Raw genomic sequence first — 20,404 nt, 5'->3', positions numbered from 1 at the left:
TTCGAATCAAATTACAAAGCTCTTGAGTGCTACCAGTGAATATCTGGAGCTTTTATGAAGCATATGTGTCTCCTAGATTTATCTGTGGAGAAAGAGGAACATTTTGCTTTGTTAGTACTGTCACATAGTGTGAAATCTGTCTCTTAGAACAAAAATGAAAGCTAATAATGAGCTGCAATGTATTAAAATGAGCACAGGTTCTTTTGAAGTGCTGCCTAGATCCATGCTAGCAGTTTGAAGCCTTTGTAACAATTCATAACAGAGCCAAAAAGCACACTACCAAACTTGCAGGGTAGTATTGAAGAGAATAATAGCAAATAAAAGATCCCTTGAAATGTGTGCCCACCTATCCTTCTAGTTCTAAGGGAGCCTCCAGCTGTGAAAACTACATTTTAAAACCTCTGATGATGAAGGGCATCTGCTGGTGAATGCTTATTTTCAGGGATATCACTCCTTTTCCTACTGCTCTGAGTAGGTAGGTCCCCGCCTCAGTTTAGAACAGGCCTTGCTGCTGATGCTTTCTCCTGTGTGTGCACACAGCCCCCCTTCCCCATCAGCACCAGTTGGCATTTGCTCCCTTGCTGTGTTGTGGTGCCTCCACCCAGGCTCTGGCTCAGTGACCTCAGTGACCATGTTTCCTAGAGCACTGCTCATCTGTCCCTGATTTCTCCATGTGGATCCCATGCAAAACTCCCCAAAGTGCTCAGCTGTAGCACTGGCAGTGCCATAAAAAGTTCATTTCACATCCTTTAGAGAGAAGGGTTGGTTCTATTTATACACCCCACTAAGGACAGTAGATTGATAACTCTGACTCACTGCTGATTTGTGGGTTGTCACAGCTACTGGCACTTTTCCTGCCATTTCTAGCACCATTTTATCATTCTCTGACTTGCAGTTAGCATTACCAGAGAAATTTGTGCTTTCATTTTCAGAATTGTATGCTGCTTTTTTCACGGATTTGCAAAATTTTGAATTCCAACCCAGTCTTTCCCAGCTTAGTGTTGCCTGCATATTTAATAAGCATATTCTGTTCTGTAACCCTGTCTATTGGTGAAGATACTGAATAATTTTAGATCTGGGACAAATTTCTTTGTGGAGTGCTTCAGAGATCCAGGGATGTGATTTTTGAAATGTATCCTTTTTTTCTCCTTGTATTTTCATAGTTGATGAGATGGTGAATGCCAGCTCTGTGTCATCAGATGTGCAGGCTTTGTTATAAAAGACTGTACAATTATGGCTTCATTTATAGGTTATATAAGGCTAAGTCTGTAGGACTACAATTGAGACTAGCTATAATGATTTTAAAAACTCTTGACTACAGCACCATCACTTGTAGGAGTTATCTGAAGGTCTATCACTGTCTCATCAGTAAAAGCAGTATTGAAACTATCCCTTCTTCAGAAATATGGCATTTTTACTTATTTGTTTCTGCACTAACTAGATGTGCATAGGAAAAGTTTAGAAGAGTTTGCAATGATCCCAAAACCTGTAAACTGGGGAGACAATTTCTATGGTATGTTCTGAGTTAAATTTGGTTTTGTAAGAATGTTCAGAAAATTTATTACAGCAGAGGTTTGTCTGGGAAGCTGCAATGCTGAGAAAGATTTTGCAGAAGCCTCTTTCACTAAATACAATGTAATAGAATTTAAAGCCAGTACAGGCTTGGACTGTTTGTGCAAACATCTGCTATCTGGAGGCAGCTATCAGAAAACAGTACCAGCCAGAGCAAATGGGGATGCAAAAGGAAATGCAAATAGTCCACTACCTGGTAAAGTCCAGGATCAAGAGATAGATTAATTTCCTGCAATATAGTCTTAAAATACAGTAATACTAAATATTACTGCATTTAATCCCAGGTAGTTGTTAGGATAAGTATTATGTTGGCAGCATATCTGGAAGACTACCCAGAGTCACCTTAATATTTCTCATTCTGAAGCTGACTCATTAGAATGCATGATACTGATAACCATCCCCCAGCATAAACATGAAGCAGGTAAAGAGATTTTCATAGACATCAGCGCTATAAAGTTAAGGCTCTCATCCTGAGGTAGCTAGATTTTCAGTGACTTCAGGCAAATAATGACCTTGACTTCAATAGTTTTTTTCAGGTTTTGACCATGAGCTCACTGTCTTGACTAGACTTGTGCATATAAATTTGTGATGTCAGTATCTAGAAGTGTGACCATGTGAGAATCTGATCAGAACTGATCTGCTTTGCTCAGAAGTAAAACTTTATTTGTGTTAGTAAGTCACTTTTCCTTCAGTGCAGAACACAGTCAGGTGGTTTTAATGCTATGAGACAGCAAATAAAGTGGGATCATGTGCTTAGTTCAAACTAGTATCTGCACTCCAGCTGACTCTGTCAGTCTTCCAGCTGCCTCAATGAAGTGCTGGAAGAAATGCCACTTAGTGGCCACAGAGACAGCCAACATGCTTTTAAAGCACGTTTTAGGTTTTTTTCCTTTAAACAAAGAATCATTTATTTATCTGCTAATATATATTTATCTACTGATCACACTTAACAACATCTATTAACCCACTAAATAAAAAATACCAATGTTCTTTTATGGGAGCCATCTGGACAGCCCTTTGTAGAGACTTGTTGAGTACTTCAGGATACACTTGCTAAGCAGTAACCAAGAATTGGACATCATTTATGATCTGCAGTGATTATGGTTCCTTCCTGAACTCCCTGCGAGCTGCCATGTACCATACAATTCTCACTTTCTGAGTCCAAAAGCCAAAGTGTGACCTGTGTTAAGAAATAAAATTATTTTGGCATCAACTCTGGTACGTTTCAGAGTTTCCAACTTTCCTGGAAATGAGGCCATAGAAATCCTCTTTCTTCTCTTCTGTAAGGCCATTGTCAGTTTAGATTAATTTATTATGCAAATCATAGAATCAACAAGGGTAGAAATGAGCTCCAATATCATCAAGTTCAGTCTTTGACTAAACCACAGCACTAAGTGCCACATCCAGTCATTTCTTGAACACTTCCAGAGATGATGACTCCACCACTTCCCTGGGCAGCCTATTCCAATGCTTAACTGCCCTTTCAGTGAAAAAATTCTTCCAGATAGCCAGCCTGAGCCTTCCCTGGTGCAACCTGAGGCCATTTCCTCTCAACCTGTCACTGATTGCCTGGGAGAACCGGCCTACCCCCACCTGGCTACAATGTCTTTTCAGATAGTTGTAGGAGTGATGCATTTAATGTCCCACATTAAACAATCTGACAATGTTTGCTGAGGAGTATTTCCTAGGTCACTGAATCCTGGCCCTACTGAGAAAATGTATGCAAAATTCCTCTTGCAAGGTGACTGTACTCTGCATTGCAAATAATTAAGTTCCGTTGAACAAGATCATTTTTCAAATCTTGTTAAGCTGAATCCTAAATTAATTTATAAAAAGTTTATGCCAGTAGTTCTGCACTAATGTCACCCTTTGGATTCCATAGTTGTCCATTTTTTTGACATAGTATTTTTTCCATAGCATTGTTTTCCCTGACTTACCGACAGAGAATTGTTCACTCTTTTCAGACCCATTTTTGCTAGCCTAAACCAACCTGTCTTTGGTAGGCTCCTCCTGTTGAGACTCTTTCTTCTCCCTGGCACTCTGATTCTCCTTTGCACTTCTTCCAGACTGAAGTGTCATTGAATATGAATAGGAGAATTGTGTGCAATATTCCAATTTCCATTCACCTCCTGTATGCAAGACATAATCTCAGGGGATCTGAGGGATCCTGGTTTGAAACAGAGTCCAGATTTCCAGTTAGTTGTAAACTATAACAACCTTTAATGTTGGCTGTAAACTGCCACTGAAGGAAGTTCTACCAAGAAATAAAAGAGAGAATATCTTGTATATAATAACAATACCACATGTCCCATAAGAGTGTGAGCATCACAGAGCATTTTCCTTTTATTTAATCAGTCTTTTGGTGAAGGCTGCTTTGCTTGCCCCGCGTCTAGTAGAGCTGCTCTTTCTCTCTCTTGGCAAGTTCCACGGGCACCAGTTTCTCTCTGCGCTGGCTCACCCCGCACAAGGGCGTCCTCACGTATTTCCTGCAGAAGGACAAAACCCCGCACGCGTTGGACACTGCGGGCAGCCGATGGCAGAGCGCACCCCGGAGAGCCACCCCAGCGCCCGGGGTGCCCCGGGATGTATGCCTGGGATGGATTCCCCGGGATGGATACCCCGGGATGGATGCCCTGGGATGGATGGCCCGGGATGGATGCCCCAGGATGGATGCCCGGGATACCCTGGGATGGATGCCCCCGGATGCCCCGGGATGGGTGCCCCGGGATGGATGCCCTGGGATAGATATCCCGGGATGGATGCCCCCGGATGCCCCGGGATGGGTGCCCCGGGATGGATGCCCTGGGGTAGATATCCCGGGATGGATGCCCCAGGATGCCCCGGGATGGGTGCCCCAGGATGGATGCCCTGGGATAGATATCCCGGGATGGATGCCCCAGGATGCCCCGGGATGGATGCCCCGGGATGGATGCTCCGGGATGGATGCCCCAGGATGGATACCCCGGGATGGATACCCCGGGATGGATGTCCCGGGATGCCCCGGGATGGATGCTCCGGGATGGATGCCCCAGGATGGATACCCCGGGATGGATACCCCGGGATGGATGTCCCGGGATGCCCGCCCCGGGATGGATGCCCTGGGATGGATCCCGTGGGATGGATTACTCGGGATGGATACCCCGGGATGGATGCCCCGGGATGGATGTCCCGGGATGGATGTCCCGGGATGCTGCGGCGGCTGCCGGCGCTGCCCCGGCTGCCCGCGCGGGGGCGGCCCCGCCGCACGCTCTCCCCGCAGCGCCCGCTCCCGCTCCCGCTCCCGCTCCCGCTCCGGCAGGGATGGGCGCCGTTCCCTGAGGGGAGGGGAAGGGACAGCCCGAGGGCCAGCGGCAGCACAGTGGCTAGTCCGTCAGCTAATTAGTCTATAAACAAGCTCCTTCGTGCCTGGCTGAGTTGCAAATATCCTCCCGTAAGCTAAAAAGTACAAATACAGGATGATACTAAGTTGTTAACATATAATGAAGTATCTAGACTCGTAGGTTAGTTTGGGTCAAAAAAAAGCCTCTGAAATCATCAAGTTCAGCTGTTAACTGAACACTGCTATCTTCACCATGGCACCGTGTCCCCAAATACCAGTCTAGATAATTTTTGAACATCTCCAGGGGTGGTGATTCCACCACTTCCCAGGGAAGCCTCTTCCAACACCTTACCCACCCTTTCAGTGAAGAGTTTTTTCCTAACATCCAATTTAAGCCTCCCCTGATGCAATTTGAAACTGTTTCTTCTTGTTCTGTCACTTGTTGCTTGGGAGAAGAGACTGACCCTCACCTGTCTACAGCATCTAGTAAAGACACAAGAAAAGCTCATCTATCACAGCTATCAAAATCCACGTGGAGCCTTGAAGCGACATCAGAACAAGCCAATCTGAAATACAGGATCTCTCCCTCCCATTTTCTGCATACAACCCAAAACACACAGTCCTGAATGCAGGATCAGAGTCACCCTCCCATCCCGGAATGCCAGACAGCAAAAGTGCTGGTGAGCCAAGCTTGGCTGCAGGTCCTCAAAGGGGTGCTCAAAACCCACCTTGCCCTTAGGGACAGTCCTTCAGCACCAACAAAATGTTTGGTAGGCGGCTGAGATCAACATGTGCGAGCTCAAGCCTTGAGAGAATCAGAATTTTACTTTAGTTTCAATTTTTTCCCCAATAGTTTCCTTTTTTTCAATAGTTTAATTTTTTTCCAGTATGTGGCGCTGAAAGGCTTTGTCCCTCTGACACTTGGGGGATGTAGTCACATGCTTGGTACTTACTGTTTAGCTAGTTCCATGGATATTTGCTCCAAAGAGCATCCTTTTGTCTCTGGTATAAACATGATAACAAAAGCCAGTGATGCTAGACTCATTATTGTATAAATGAAGCACACCCAGGACAAGCCAATGAGCTCTACAAAGGAAGAAAACATATCTTTTTTAATTTTCAAATAGTGCAATTTTTCTTCCTGTTGCTGTGTTTTAGAGGATACGGCCCCTAATACACAGGAGAAGTTAGAAAGAAGCCAGGCTGCTATTCTCAGCTCAGATATATTGAAAAAGAAGAGTGGCTTTGCTTTTTCTAATACTCCTTATGAAAGAAAATTAACGAGTTCATATTGGTCCACTTAGCATGAACCTATTGGTTTATTTTATTTGCAATCTGGATGAAAAAAGTGAGTAGCCATTGTTACTGGTTTGTGGGAAGGCAGTGGGGATCATGAGTGCCTTGGATTTTTGCCTAGGTCTGGTTTTGGTGCACATTCTTTCTTGGAGTAATTCCAAGCATTTTTCACACTATTACAGTTGTCTCCAGCTAATCCTCCCCACCTGTCAGTGCCCAGCATTTCCACTGAGAGTCACGGGTGCTGTGCCAGAAAGCGATCCAAGAGTGAACTCTTAGTGGGGCCATCCAAGAACTGGTGGTTTTCTGAGCCTACAGTCCAGGGCCAGGTAGATCCTCGGGCCTAGGGATGCACTCTGCAGCCCCTGGAAAGTAAAGTGTGTACAAACCCAACAGTGTGCTGCAGCCCCCTGGGCAGCTGAGACATCTGCCAGATAAACCTGGGCAGTTGAGACATTTGCCAGCTGTGTCATGAGCTGAAAACTGCAGCTGAAGCTTCTGATCCAGCTGGTACCTCTGCATCAGCAGCCATGGGCAGATGCTGCTGGCCACTGTGACCTCCAAGTGTGTTCATCTGACAATAGAATTCCCAATCCTGCCTTTCTGCCATAGATGAGGAATGCATGTTTTCCTGTACTTACAGTTTCATAAATCCAGATTAGACCCAGTTAAGCCAAGGGAGTTACTGGGGCTTTACAGTCTGTGAAACTGAGACCAGGATAACAGAGAGATGTACATTAACAAGTAACGCTGCATGACAAGAGAGGACCTCCCAGTGAAACAGCTGACACTGAGCACCTGAGGTCTACCAGGTGGTTTTGGAGACATTTCCTTAAAATTAAATCAGGTCTGGTCCCAGGACTGAGCAAGTGCTGGCAGCTGGACTGCCTACAATATGCATTTTCTTGTTTGGTTTTGTCCAAAAGCTTGTGCAGTTCAGGATTGCAGTTCTGTGATGCAAACTGATGGGCAGTGAGTGGGAGTAACTGGATGGTTTCCTTTTGAAGAAGACCCTTGATCCAATTAAAGTGAATGTGAATGCAGTGAACTTTATCTGCCATATTTTTCCTAGCTTTCCTAGTTTTAATCAAGATAGTACTCAGGATGGAGGATGTGGGTTTTTTCTTTCTCTCTCTCTTGCTTTTTTTTTTTTTTTTTTTTTTTTGGAAAGAAAATCCAATCGCGAAACTCAGTATAGTAACAGATCACACTAATTTTCAAATCTGTCCTGAAAAACATCTAACAGGGTGAAAACTACCTTGATTTCTTGTGAGTTGATTGCCTCTGGCGGAGAGCAATGTAGACTTAAGGGAAACCCGGAATTTCTACTCTCTTATATATTTTGATTTTCAGCATGCATTTTTGTCACAATAAGACTGAAAACTAAAATTTGCAAAGCCTCATATAATATCAAATTAGAAAAATAAATTTGCTAATCAATAAATTTCAGCATTTAACCTTCCCATTTGATTATTATCAAATTAGAAGTCATACATGGTAGTCTTCCACATTCTTAGATTCAAATTCAAATTTTAACCTCACAAAGACATTTTTTTAAAGACAATTTTCTGACAGCTGAAACATTCCTGTGAAAAGGAATTAAGTAAGGATTGTGTTTAAAAATGTCTGATCAGAAAAGCTGTGGTCTGATCTAGAACAGAACTTGCATTGATTTCAGAAGATACAGGACTTAATCCTAAACATTATGTATTTTCAGCCTACGAAGGCAATGGTGTTTTTAAGACCTGAGTTTCCCAGCCCGTGGAGTGGATGTGCAAGGTCTGACAGCAGCACTGTGGGGCTGAAGTTACTGGCACAAACAAAGATGTGGTGGGAATGCTGAAGTTACACCAACACCTAAACAGAGACCTTGTCTTCTGGGCCTTCACTGCTGCAATTTTGGCAATGCTTTTGTATAAGAGAGACTTATTTTGCCCACTAGGAGAATATCAACTTGGAAGGACACAGAGAAATCTTACCAGTTACAGTCAAAAACGTCAAGGAGATGAGCAGGTTTATACCCCAGTTCATGCTAGATGTCAAAGCCATGGCCTGTCCTCTGATCCCACCAGGGAAAATTTCACTCAGGACCAACCAGGACACTGAAATACAAGGAAAAAAAAATGTTTCTTTGGAAGGATGACTCTCCTTGCTATAAGTCTAGGTAGTCCATGGATTCAGGCGAGGCCATCTGAAAGAATAAGCTGATTTTCAGGGGTTTAGGTTTGTGAGGACCCACGCTCTGCAGGCAGCACGTGCAGCAATCAGCATCACCTGGGGTCACCATCCCTTCATCCCTGCCCAGTGGGAGCCTGAGGCAGTGACAGGTGGCACTGCACTGGGGAGGTGAGCTCTGACTGCACATCTGGGTATGAAAGCAAGTTCTGACTAAATAACTCTCGAGTGACACAACACTAATGGAAGTGGGGCAGCAAACCAAAGCAATCTTCAGCCTCAGAGGGGCACTGTGTGTTTATGCCACCTTATAAATCAACCTGCCACACTGAACTATGCTTGCTATTCCAGCTCTCTGCTGCACATAAATGAGATTGCTGAGGTACAAATGAAGAGAGAGGGACTGATTTTTGACTCCTTCATATCACGTCACACCACACCACAGGTGATGTAAATGCTGGTGCTGCTAGCTCCCAAAGCAAATTCAGACATGAAGAGCTGGCTGTGTAATCACCTTGATAGCAAGAGGAAAAAAAAAAAGACACATTTTTGTACTGTTGCTGACTATCAGAAAACAAATGAACAAGAACCCATACACAAACAAACCCAAAGCCCAGCCAAAAACCTGCTCTACCCTCTCCTTTTGATGACAAGCAAGATGCATTCGCAAGAGGTTGCTGCGTGGAGGGGCTGTGGGTTAGCAGGTGACTGGCACAAGAGCACAAGTGTACATGGCTGAGCTGTGTCTTCAGGCCCTTGGCCATTATAAATCACTCATCTGTGCTGTTATTTCTGCAAAATGACAGATAGGAGCTTACCCAGAACACTTGCACCAGGCAGTCTAAAAGATACATTTTAAAACCAAACTCCTTTATGTCCAAGTGTGTTTCACTGGTAAAGGTTGCAAAAAAAAGGTTCTCTAGGAGGAAACTAAAAGCTGAAATGGGGAAAAAAACCCCTGAGTTTAGAGTCAACAGAGCAGATTTGAGCAAATTCTAGATTTCTTAGTACCATAGATTTGAATTAATTTTTTTTTTTTGTGGACTTGGCCCAGATTTTTATATTTTTGAAGAAAAATTTAAAAAGCTTCACTCCCACCATGGGAGTGACCCAAAAGAGTGATAATTTCTTTACAGAGACTCAAGACCACACTTCATAATGGCCTAACCCTGTTGGGCATAGTCAAGTGGCTCACTTGAGGACCTGAAAAGCAAAGCAGCAAGTAAGCAAGAGGCAATGGAGCCGTTCTGAGGTGTGCATTCCCAGCCCCTGCAGTTCATCTCCACAGGATGGCCTGCCAGCCAGCACACAAGCTCGGCTGCAAAAAGAGTTACACATCAAAAACTGGCAAAAGGGATATTTCCTGTCACAATAGAATTAAAATAAAGAATGAAGGAATCCAAATCCACTTTCTGCTGGGCATAAACCACCCTTCAGGAACAAAGCAGTGCTCTGGGCACTGGAGGACAGCTCATGCTGCAGCTGAAATGCGTGGCACTGCAGCAACTCCAATACCATGTAGTTTTCCAATGACAGACTGGCCCTTTCAGGCTAACTGATCATTTGTCTGGAGGTTTGAATCGTGTTGTTTTCCTGTTAAGAAACCAAAACACTTGAGGATCTGCATCAGCTGTAATAGTGGTTAGCTGCTTTTATTGCAACCACTTGTTTAATTTAGACAGATGCCACCAAAACACCAGAACTGTTCTTCGAGTCTGCTGATGGTAGTAGCTACACCCTCTGGCATGGCCCTGACCTCTGCTCAGCTGGCAAGGAGCAGATAGGTTCATTCCCCAGGGAGAAAGAGCAGTTGTAGAAATCTGACACTACAGTCTGTTTACTCCTTTCCCCAAGCTGAAGCAGCAATAGCCATCGATTCTTTGCTTTTAGCACCTCTCTGGGATTGTGTTTACTATTTGTACCTTTGCCAAAAAGCAGCAGCTGCTGTAGGTATGGCAGGGATGTGACTTGCTCTGGGGAAGCCAGCAGCCAGGCTCAGGCTCCCATTCATAATGACTGCTGCTGCCTTCTGTGCTGTGCACACAACACTGCAGGCATTTAACCTTCACGCTCCCAAAGTCACTCCAAGCCACCCCTGGGCTCTGCCTTCACCAGCCTGAAACAGCGGCATTCTACAGGGGAAATCAGCCTGTCCTTCAAAAGAGGATCCAAATTCCACCCTCCACCCTCCAGCCCTCCATCTGCTGTGCAATCCAGCAGTATTCCCAAAGGACGCTGCAACAGCAATCACTCTGCACACACTCTGGAGGTTTCAGTGTCCACTCTGGCCACCCCCAGCTGGTGGGAATGGATGGGAAAAGAGCTGGTGATCCCCAGGTGAGAGGCGGGTAAGAGATGAGGCTAAGGGCTGGGCAGCACGATTCTCTGTGCTCGATTCAACAACTGCAGGGTTTGTTGCTGCAGGCAGTAACTCACCTTTGCTGACCTGCAGTGTGTTGTGTGTTGACAGCACTTAAGAAAAATTGTGCAGTTCAATGGTCCTTTATTATGGTACAAGATAGAGGAAACAACACACACTGCAAATGCAGACAGAAATACTGCATTGGCTCAGGAAGCTTAACTGTTTCATTAAATATCACAGAAACTAGATGGCCTGATATTCCTTGCCCAAGTGGAAAGAGAAGAGGATTCAGATATAATAAACAGCCCCATGACCAGGATGGTGACATCCACCTCTAAACAAAGTCACAGGGGCTGTGCAAGCAGGAAACAGAATAGTAATGGAAGATTTCAGCTAGTCCCATTAAGACTGAATAAATCATGCATAATTGAGCACAGTGCTGGGAGTACATTTTACATACCAGAGATGATGGCTCCTTTAAGCACTTTGTTGGATATTTAATGAGAGAATAAAAGGCAAATTGTATTTCAGTGCTGAGCCTGGGTAGTTCAAGATGCAACCATGAGCAAGATGCTCTGTTACACTGGTTATAACATTTAACATTCAATATTCTTGTAGAAAGGGAAAAGCCAAGAGCCTACCACATTTTGTTTTGAAAGGAGAACAATATTAACATAAGCCTCCTTTCTATAAGATCAGGGTAAGGGCTTCAGTGGTGCTCTGGAGGATGTTTAAACTACATGGTTGAAGGCTTAAAATATACATACAACCAAATGAATGAGAAATAGCTCAGTACAGATAAACCACTGAATGAAGAAAACTGTTACAAATAGGAAAGTGCCTTTAGAAAAGGCATACCTTGTGCCCAGACAAGAAAACTCAGTATGACTGCTGAAATGTTACTTGCAGTATCATCATCAGGCAGCCAAGTGTTTTGAGTGTGCTGGCTGAGAGGATGAGAGGCCAGGGACAGAGCTAGTGACATCCCAGGATTAAAGAAACACTCCCCTGGGATGCAGGAAGGGATCACCCTGCTAGACTGTACTCCAGTTCCTAGCTGGAGCTAGGATAAAGCTGACTAATATCAGCTGGAAAGGGCATGGGTACAATGTCTTGTAAAAAGAGTCCTAAGGAAAACCATGTCATTTAGAAAGAGTTAAGGAACATGGGGTTAGACACAAATGAGACGCTGTGCTTTTCAGTCTCAAAGAGCTTTGGTGAAGTGTTTGGGATCGAAGAGCAGTGAGCTTAGTCACATCCTAAAAGATACAAACTAAGAGAATCCAAGTGAAATTACCAGATACAGCAGTCTGGTGAGGCAGAAGGATATGCTTTTTCACACAATGTGTATTTCAGCCCTGGAACTCACTATCACAAGATACTTCCGATGTAAAAAGTATTGGTCAGTTAAATCATTAAATGCTGGGTGTCAAACATTATTTCTCCATATGTGTGAAAAAAAGATCCATCCAGAACTATTGTTCACAACAGTAAAAAGAATTCTTCAATATTTTTCTTGAAGTTTTCTAAACTACAGATAGGCAGAAGGCCAACTGTGCATGCTGCATGGGCCTCTTCTTCTGCATTGTCTCTCAGCACTTGTTATTGGCTGGAGGTTTTATGGTTGGAGGCAGGGTTACACACTGGTGGACTTTTTGTTTGAGCCAACATGGCCAAACTAATGAACTTTATACCTGGGCTGTAAGCAAAGAAACGTCTCAAACTTCATGTGATGTCCTCCTTCCTTATTCCTTATTTCCTTACTTTACTGCTATGAAGTAAATAAATTTTTAAAAGAAAAATTAACATACATCAGAGAAGCAGAAAAATCTGAGAATAACTGAGAAATACTGTGAGCTTGAGGGTACCCAACATTCAAGTGAAGTACATGAATGAAAAACGTCCTTGTTTTGACCTTTTCCTGCCAGGAGGTAGAAGTAAATTGGAAACTGCTCAGCAGCTCTTATTAGTGAAATATTAGGTTCCCTTGGTATTCATTTGTTGCTTGGCATTTTTTTTCCTGTACCTGCATTGTGTGAGATCAAATTCTTTATAGTGAGATTCAGAAAATGGCCATTGCAATACCTGAAAGAATTCAGGTTTCTGAGGTATAAACTCTGGAAAGTGATTAATTGGACTTACAGCTTAGGAGGGAAGTGGGCAGAAGTACTTTAGATTTTGAAAAGGAGGACTGGGTTGTTAACAAAACAAGGTCCAAGCAAAGATAAGGAAGAGATTACCCCATGAAGTAACACAGACAGACCATCCAAGAGTGTGTAACAAATGATCAGAGCTAGGGAAGGATGCCAGCAAGTCACTGCAAAGCTGCTATGAGATGGCAGGGCTTGGCTAATGACTGACTTTGCCTAGACCAGATTTTTATTCCAGGCTTAAACCCAACAGGTTTTTCATTTTCCTGGCTTCTGGCTTTGCTGGCTATTACCAGAAAGAGCCAGGTGGCCAACAACTTCCCACTAAAGGCCAGCTTCAGCTGATCTTGATTTCAAAGGGCACGTTATGCCGTCAAAAGGGATGGCAGGAGCCTTCAGAGTGGGTGCTGGTGGTGAGGTCTGTGCCTGTGAGGACAGTGGGTCAGAGCTGGGCTTGGGGGACACACGTGCTGCTGTCACACACCAGCACTGTCCCAGCACGGCTCCAAGCACCCACAGAATGTAACTCTGGCAAAGGCTTTCACAGAAGATCCAGTGAATGTCATCTGGGGGGCTGGCAAAAGTGAGGGATGCTTAACCTGGAAAAAGGAGAGTGTGGGAGGGAGTTGGTCTTTTTCCAAAGCAGATAAAGGAGATATGACACACAAAAAGTGGACTTACACTCTGCCCCACAGTTTTGTGCAAGAGGACAAAGTAGACGATTGTGACTGGCATTAAAAATCTCTGACTTTGCTTAACAGGAGACTGGCTCTGGCCTATAATAGGAAACTGAAATGGCTGCTCAAAATTAATAACTGGCAAACAGAGCAAATGTGCAGGTGTATTGCTTTGGAGAGCATGTAAGCTGCCAGCAGAGAGCCAGCCTGACAGGGTCAAGTCCTGGCCTGTGTGTGCCCATCAAAAGGAGTGGAATTACTTTATTGCTGAGAGATGGGGGAGTCAGGAGAAGCCTCAGCTAATCTTATGCCTCTGGCTGCATCCTGATCTCTGCAGATGAAGGCCATAAATATAAATATGTACTTTAATTCTATGGCTGCCAAGGTGCTTCTCTCCAAGCAGCAGATATTGGTTGCAAGATACCTGATGCCACTGATGACCCAGAAGGATGTGGTGCAGCAAATCTAAATTATTTTTCTTTTCCTCTGATACACCACAATTCTGTTTCTAATGGTTAACCCTTTAGGCTGACTCCTTGAGTAACATTATTAGGACAAGTGGGATTTAATCCTTTTATTCCCTGAGGCTGTATCAGATTACATAAAAATTGTTGCCCACTGTCTGTGCTATTTGCATCACTGTCTAATAGACAGGCTGAGCACTCCCATGTGGTTTTTTTAAGGAGCCTTGTGGTGGACCACTGAAATCACTCATGCCTCCTCCAGTTTATGATAGAGCAGCGGGAAGGGTTTGAGGGAAGATAGTTATTCCAAAGCATTACCTCCATCATCTGTGCTCTGGGCCACTTGAGAAGGAGGGCAGTGAGAAACAATTCACATCTGATTTTCCTAGCGATCCTTCCTCCCTTAACCTTCTCAACACTGTAGGCCTGCATTTTAATTTTGTTGTTGTTGTTGTTTTACTATTCAAATTTTCATCTCCATGAACTCAAAAGAAATGCTGTGGATCATATGGGCTTTCCTTTTAAATGCAAGGAGTTCAATATATTCTTAAATCTGTTTTCAGTGGTCCTCAATTACTGTCCATTGTCATCTGGAAAAAATAGTCACAAATGAGATTTCTTAAAGGAGATTACTGGGCAAGAAGTGATAGATATATAAGGATCTAGAAATGGTAGAATTCTCTTAGTTAATGTGATTTGTAGACTATCTTGCCCAAGAAAAGTGCTCAACAGAAAATCTATCAGTAGAATTTCCTGGTATTCAGGACAATACCAGCTATTCAGCTGGTAGAGAGTCCATTTTCTTCTGAGTAGCTAGTACAGTGCTGTGTTTTGGATTTAGTATGAGAACAATGCTGATAACACACTGATGTTTAGTTGCAGCTAAATAGTGCTTACCGTAAATCAAAGACTTTTCCATTTCCTATGCCCAGTTTTCCATTCCCAGTGAGCAGGTGCCCAACAACGTGCGAGGGAGCATGGTCAGGACAGTTGAAAGGAACTGGCCAAAGGAATATTCTATACTATATATAGAATATATTTTCTATTCTAGAGCATCATGCCCAGAACTGGGAAGAGTTGGCTGGGAACCACTGATCACTGCTCAGGAAAAGTCTGGCCATCAGTCAGTGGGAGGCGAGCAATTGTGTTGTGCATCACTTGTTTCTCTTGGTTTTCATTCCTCTCCCTCTCTGCCTCTTCCCTTTTCATCACAGTTATTGGTATTATTGTTATAATCATTATTATAATTAGAATTATTCCTTTTTTTGTTTATTTCAATTCTTAAACTGCTCTTAACTCATGAGGTTTAACCTTTTTTTCTCCAATTCTCCTCCCTAGTGGGCAAGGGGCAGGGGAAAGATTGAGCCACCAGCTGTGAGATACTTAGTTACCAGCTGGAGTTAAAAAAGAAGAATTCATCATAGCCTTGCTATTGACAGACATGGTAATAGTGTGTACCTCTTTTCAGGTACCCTAAGAAAAGTTGTTTTGAACAGATGTGTGAGATGACAATTCTCTTTGCAACTGGGTACCACAGTCACTGTTCCTCTCATCCTTTGTTATGCAGACACTCAAATTCTCCCATCAAGACAGAATATGCAGAGTGGCAGAAAAGAAAAATAAAAAGGGAAAAAGGAAAAATTTTAAAAAGCTTTCAAGGGAGAATATGCTTACTATAATAAAACACATACTGCCATCCAAAAACAGGCCTTTTAATTAAAATCTGAAATATGTATTCCTGTTTGTGGGTGTTTATTTGTTCAGAATATTGAATCCAGGATAATCCTTTGAGGCATTTGCAGAGGAATGACTGCAGAAGCCAGAAGCCCTAATTCATGAGGAAGTTCTATGTGAATTAGTTCAGCTTATCACATATTTCTCCTCTACAAAGTATGCAGAAGAGAAATTACCCAGTTGGGTGGGATAAGTGAACCCGTTTTTCCAGTACCCAAGGGTTACTGGTGGTCCTTGAGGGGTTGCACAGCAGAAAAAACCTGTTGTGACACAGAAACTGGGGGCAATTTAGGCCTTTGCTTTTGAAAAACAGAGATTTTATTTGTGCACATGCCTCACAAAACTCTCAGTAGAAAGGATAAGCAACATTTTACAACAGTGACTTATTTAGTGAGAAGCCCGTAGTGATCCAGGCTTTCTTTAAGTTCCTCACTGGAAATGGCAGCCCATGCTTTGCTTTGGCTGCTGCTGGAGGAAGGCAGTGAGGAGGAAGATGTGAAGGCCCTGGGTTTAACCACCACAAAGTGTCTTTTAGTTCTGTTTCTTCCATAAGAGTTTTCTGCACTTAGGGTTGATTTTCCAAGGCAGCAGGAGCTGGGTGCCCTCCTGCATGACCTTTCCCTTTGAGAAAATCTTCCTGGCTTTCCTCCCAGAGCTCAGTGTGGCACAGGAACTCGGATGCCATGGGAGAAACAGTCTCCGGCCTCCATGCACTGACTTACCCTGCTCTCTGTGCTTTGGCTGACAGCCTCACCTTCCTCAGCAGAGCCAGTAAGCCATGTCATTGATTACACATTTCTACCTTTTCGGCATAACTATTTTCTCATACTTTATAATACCTGTTTTAGTTTCACAAACTTTACAGGTGAAATAAAACACCGACTTTGCACATGAAGTCCTACTGACAGTTTTAGTTTCTGCACAAAGCTGGCCCAAGATTAGTTTGCCTCTAAAAAACTCTTCCCAACCCTCTTTCTTAAAGGAAACTGGATTTTATGAAGCTTGACAGATGACCTGCAAACATTTTACAGATTTCAGTATCACAATGGTCTTGTCTCCTAGAACATGGTTAAGGAAACGAATATGAGCTAAACTTTAAAACAGTGCATAATTTTAAGCACAGGCTCCATTTCTCTTATGCCTTCGTATCAATGGGTTTACTAACATAGAACTATTAGTAAAGAGGTATTTACACTATGCAGAGCACCAAGCTCAGGATACTAACTCAAATCCCTCTTTAAGTGGAGCATAATATGCCAAACCACAGGAAGTCACCTACCTTTCCAACAGCAGATTGAACCACTGTCACTGCAGAGACACAGGAAGAGTGGCTGGGGCATGGTGTGGTCTCTCCCTCTTTTCACAGCAGCCAGGGCTCTGTCTCTCAGAAGGCAAAGCCTTTGGCCTGCTCCACCAAGACTTTCCCTCATTAACATATTAGAGTTACAAACAGGAACACAAATGTCAGTGAAAGTCATGTTTCTGATTACAGGTGCATTTCAATATACAATTTAAATTCAGTCTTGGGGTTGAAATATAATAACATAATAAAACAATTAAGAAGCTCCCACTGACATTCCCATGCCTCATTATCATAAAAGTAATTTTTCCTTCTTGTGACCTTTTGGACACTTACAAAAGCCCCCCAGATTTGTAGGTTTTATCAAGTGAGATAAGACAAACCTATTCATCTTATATTTCAGAAAGCACTCTCTGCAATTTGAAATCCTAGAATTAATATCCAGCTATCCAAAAATATCTTAAATTGGCTTGCACTTCACTACTACCAATAAGCCTTTGAAAAGGCAAACCTATTCATGGGATAGCTTGATGTGTTAACAAGAGGTTTCAGATAAACTTTATCTGGGGCAGGGAAATAGGGAGAAGTGGGCAATTTACAACCCTTGCTTTATTTTCCATTTTGGTATGCCTTGTCTTTCTACTGCAGCTTGATAGTACAGACACAGTGTGAAATAGAGGCCATGTGAGGCAGCATTTGAATAGCACAGGAATGATGAACTAGATAAGCACGTGGAATGTCATATTCAAACCACATGGATGCATGCATTAAAAGACTATTCAGTACAAATAAACAGTGCTAGGAATCTTGTCATAAAACAAAGAATCCAAGATAAATTTTTTTCTTAACTGAAATAGGACTTTCTGTACTGTTTCTCAGTGAAACATGCATATTCCCAAGGTTTATTATCTTCATTAAATTCTAACATAGCATTTAAGCGCTGGATTGGTTTTGAATACTCGATTTAGTCCCCGCCACTCTCCCATTTTCCAGAGTAAACCACAAAAAATCATAAAATTTATGCTTCTAATTTCTGTGAATTTTAAGGTCAGGCCACAGCTGCTGGGAAAATGTAGAAACTCAAAAATAAAACATTGTAAACAAATGTCATGCAAGGCAATGTTGAGCATGAATGTCTGTTAAGATCAGATTCCTGCGCACTACAAATTAATATGACATGCTTTTAGAAGCCTAAAATACTGCTTTAATGTAGGAGATAGTGAGGTGAATTCTAGGTTTTGATCTGACTTTTTTACCGGTGTTTTCCAAGACAGTGCAAAACCATTAAGCTCACAGTATTTCAAAACACAGGAACAGCCAACTAAATCCATAGAAGGTTCAGAATTTCCACACTGACAGTTCTCATTCCCACAAGATTTTCCAGTTTCAGGTCAAGCATTTGGTGGCCAGGATGAAGCCCAAGAGAATTTAAGGGGCAGTGAAAAAGCATCCTAAGCAATCTGGATTGTCAGGATGGCTGCAGGTCTGACCTCTGTCATCAAGTCCCTGGGCTGTGCAGTGTCATGTGTCAAACCAGCTGTTCTGGGCTTTGTTACAGATGCATTTAGTGACTCAGGTGAAAGACACGTAAAAGGTTCAGCCTTTAACTGTGCTAGTGAATCATGCTTTAACTCAGGTAGCCAGTTAACCTAACAACCACAGGACCAAAGTCAAAGGGACTATATTTGCCTCCACTATAGTTTAGTTCTCTGGGCTTTATGGCAGTGTTCCAGCTCTGGATCTTGCCTTGATTAACCCAATAAAACACAAAGAGAGAGACTACCACAAACCAATCAAGATTGTATATGGAAGACAGTGATGGATTGAGGATAGATTTACCTCCTTCCTCACCTCTACAGATTTCACTTTTCTTGTGAACTCTTCAGCTTTCTTCCAACCTCCTTCATCTTTCTTGCCTGATCCTTCTTCCCAATTTTCTCCAATACTGTTTTAAAGCTGCATTTAAATTACTCCAACAGCTCACAATAAGACGTAGAGAAAACAAGTGGGTTTTTACATGGGAATAGAATAGAATAGAATAGAATAGAATAGAATAGAATTGTTCAGTACAAAGGGACACACAATGGTCATCTAGTCCAACTGCATGACCACTTCAGGGCTTACCAAAAGTTAAAGCATGCTACATGTGGAATGCTGTCTAATTTGGTTTCCCAGTCATCCTGAAGTTCCTTTAACAGCCAGTAAAGAAGGGAGCATTGTGCCAAAGGAAAGGTCACAGATTTCACAGGTTTCACAGAATATGCTGAGTTGGAAGGACCCACAAGGATCATTGAGTCCAACTTTTAAGTGAGTGGCCTGTACAGGGATTGAACAGAGGCTGAACCCACAACCTTGGTTTTATTCACACCATGCCCTAAGTAAGAGAGCAGGGGTCTGAAAGTCCCACATAGGTGGAGAAAATATCAGCCTTTGTTGATAATCTGAGGAATCTGGCTCCTGCATCAGTTGGATTCCCAAACACATTGAAACATCTGTTCCATTTTAGGTACAAATGATCTCAGTTTTAAAGTATTCATTCAAGCTGATATATGGCAAATCTGCCTAGGTTTAAACTAGAAATGGACATCTATCATCCTAAACTACACTTTCATCAGTAAAAATCTGCTCTTAAGGTGTGCCCTCTCTAGGGGCTTGTCTTTACCAACTTCTCTGCACAGGTTTTGCTCCTCCCAGGGCTGATGATCCACACAGAGAGCTCCCACAGCAGCAAGATGGTGCATCACAGTAAGGCTTGCTGGAGACCACAGTCCCTGCACCTTATTGGGGGAACTCAGCCTGGTGGGCACAAAGCCACAATCCTGGGTCTTTCATGTGGGAGGAATTTAACCAGCGTGAAACTAGTAAAACATGAAGGCAGGCTTGTTGGACTGCCAGCCTTTCCTGCATTAGAATAAAGATAGTCACTGTAGTGACTACAAACCCCTGTTTTGCTCACCTGTGTTTGTCCTCTCCTGTGCCTGCTCCAACAACTTTGAATCTGCCTGCTCTGAGTGCCTCTGCACCCACACGAGGAGAGAAGGGAGATGTTAGGGATCCCCAAATGCAGGAGGAGCATCAGTCTGAGGTGGCTATGAGTGGCTGAGAGTCCATCAGAGAGCCATCCTGGGAGGAAGTGCTCTCCTCAAAACTGCAATGTCCTAATTTTGTGGGTCCCGTGCTCGCCCTCCCCTCATACAAGGTCTGCAGACACACTTTGTATCCACTGAGAGCCTGGACCTCACAGCCCTGGGCACTGGTGTGCTGCTCCCAGCGGTCAGCTGGGTCTCCTGTTTTGTAGGTAATGTGCTCACTTCAGGAGCTAAGAAGAAAGAGTGATGAGCATGTGATTTTTTCC

General features: G+C 43.2%; 1 protein-coding gene across 1 annotated transcript in view; it reads right to left on the bottom strand.

The window, feature by feature from the left end:
- Nucleotides 1–3,816: 3,816 nt before the first annotated feature.
- Nucleotides 3,817–20,404, bottom strand: part of SLC2A12 (solute carrier family 2 member 12) — a 30,540-nt gene continuing 13,952 nt past the window's right edge. The window contains exons 3-5 of the mRNA XM_054280020.1: nucleotides 8,167–8,289; nucleotides 5,845–5,977; nucleotides 3,817–4,058 (exon numbers count right to left, since the gene is read on the bottom strand). Of these exons, the coding sequence (XP_054135995.1) occupies nucleotides 3,962–4,058; nucleotides 5,845–5,977; nucleotides 8,167–8,289 (353 nt within the window). The 3' untranslated portion in view covers nucleotides 3,817–3,961. The remainder of the gene's footprint in view (nucleotides 4,059–5,844; nucleotides 5,978–8,166; nucleotides 8,290–20,404) is intronic.

Source organism: Melozone crissalis, unplaced genomic scaffold (genome assembly GCF_028551555.1).
Source record: "Melozone crissalis strain CALT ecotype California unplaced genomic scaffold, PUWL_Pcris_2 ptg000027l_1, whole genome shotgun sequence".
NCBI lineage: Eukaryota > Metazoa > Chordata > Aves > Passeriformes > Passerellidae > Melozone > Melozone crissalis.
The sequence above is the reverse complement of the archived record's forward strand: the minus strand, read 5'-3'. Positions and strand labels throughout refer to the sequence as shown.